General features: G+C 51.1%; 1 protein-coding gene across 1 annotated transcript in view; it reads left to right on the top strand.

Moving 5' to 3' along the window:
• The window catches only part of XRRA1 (X-ray radiation resistance associated 1), a 26,554-nt gene that overhangs the window by 12,588 nt on the left and 12,817 nt on the right, over positions 1–1,149 (top strand). The window contains exon 9 of the mRNA XM_014956122.1: positions 553–812. Coding sequence (XP_014811608.1) covers positions 553–812 — 260 coding nt within the window. The remainder of the gene's footprint in view (positions 1–552; positions 813–1,149) is intronic.

The following is a 1,149-nucleotide window of genomic DNA, read 5'->3' as shown; positions in this document are numbered from 1 at the left end:
CTGAGGGGAGACCTCATTGCCCTCTACAACTCCCTGAAAGGAGGGTGTAGAGAGGCAGGTGTTGGCCTCTTCTCCCAAAGGACGAACGACAAGCCCAGAGGAAATGGTCTGAAGTTGGGGCAGGGGAGATTTAGATTAGATATTAGAAAGAATGACTTTCCTGAGAGAGTGGTCAGGCACTGGACCAGCCTGCCCAGGGAGGTGGTGGAGTCACCATCCCTGGAGGGATTTAAGAAACGTGTAGACATGGCTCTTCAGGGCATGCTCTAGTGCCCAAGGTTATTGGTTTATGGCGAGGTGTTTGGTGTGGGGTTTAGTTGGTGGGTGCGGTGGTTTTGTTTTGGTGGGCGTTTGGTGTGGTGTGTTTTTTTGGGTTTTTTTTGGGTTTTTGTGGGGTTTTTTTTTGTTTGTTTGTTTGTTTTTTGTGGTTGGACTCGATGATCTCAGAGGTCCCTTCCAACCACTAAGATTCTGTGATAAAATTTTCTGTGATAAACAGATGGTCTGGTGCATACGCTGGTGGAATTTCTCACACATTTCCTCTTCTGACAGTCTGAAGGAGCTGAATCTGGACAAAAACAGGATTTCGGCTGTCCCTTACCTGCACCAAGCAGAGAGCAGGCAGTTCTTCCTCCACCCTGCTCTGGATGGTGACAGCTTCAGGGCAGAGTGGTACAAATCCCTGAGCAGGCTCTGGCAGCAATCCCAGCTGCCGAAGCAGGAGGACACAAAGGTGCCAGCAGAGCTGGAAGAGAAGAAAGGACAGCTTGGACGTGTCGTGCTACAGAACAACAGGGATCCAGGCAGGACGGGTGAGCGGCGCCTGCTTCTTCCTGCCCACACCGAAACCGTGGGGCTCAGCTATGGCAGGGTGAGGATCTGCTGGACCTCACTAGTGAGTGAAGCATCTTGACAAAATGAAAACAGTGAGGGAGGGATACACAAAAACCATTTTAGACATCTGAGCTAACCTGTACAGGAGCTTACTGGCCATGAATCACCCTGAAGTAGACATCTGTTGTGGTTCAAACAGAAGTGCCCCTTGCTCTCACCTGGAGTGAGTCCAGAAGAGGCCACGAAGATGCTGGGAGGGCTGTGAGGACAGGCTGAGAGAGTTGGGGGGTTCAGCCTGGAGAAGAAAAGGCTCTG

This window comes from Calidris pugnax, unplaced genomic scaffold, assembly GCF_001431845.1.
Source record: "Calidris pugnax isolate Ruff unplaced genomic scaffold, ASM143184v1 scaffold257, whole genome shotgun sequence".
In the NCBI taxonomy this organism is placed as follows: Eukaryota; Metazoa; Chordata; class Aves; order Charadriiformes; family Scolopacidae; genus Calidris; species Calidris pugnax.
Note: the sequence above shows the minus strand (reverse complement) of the source record. Positions and strands in the feature narration are given on the sequence as shown.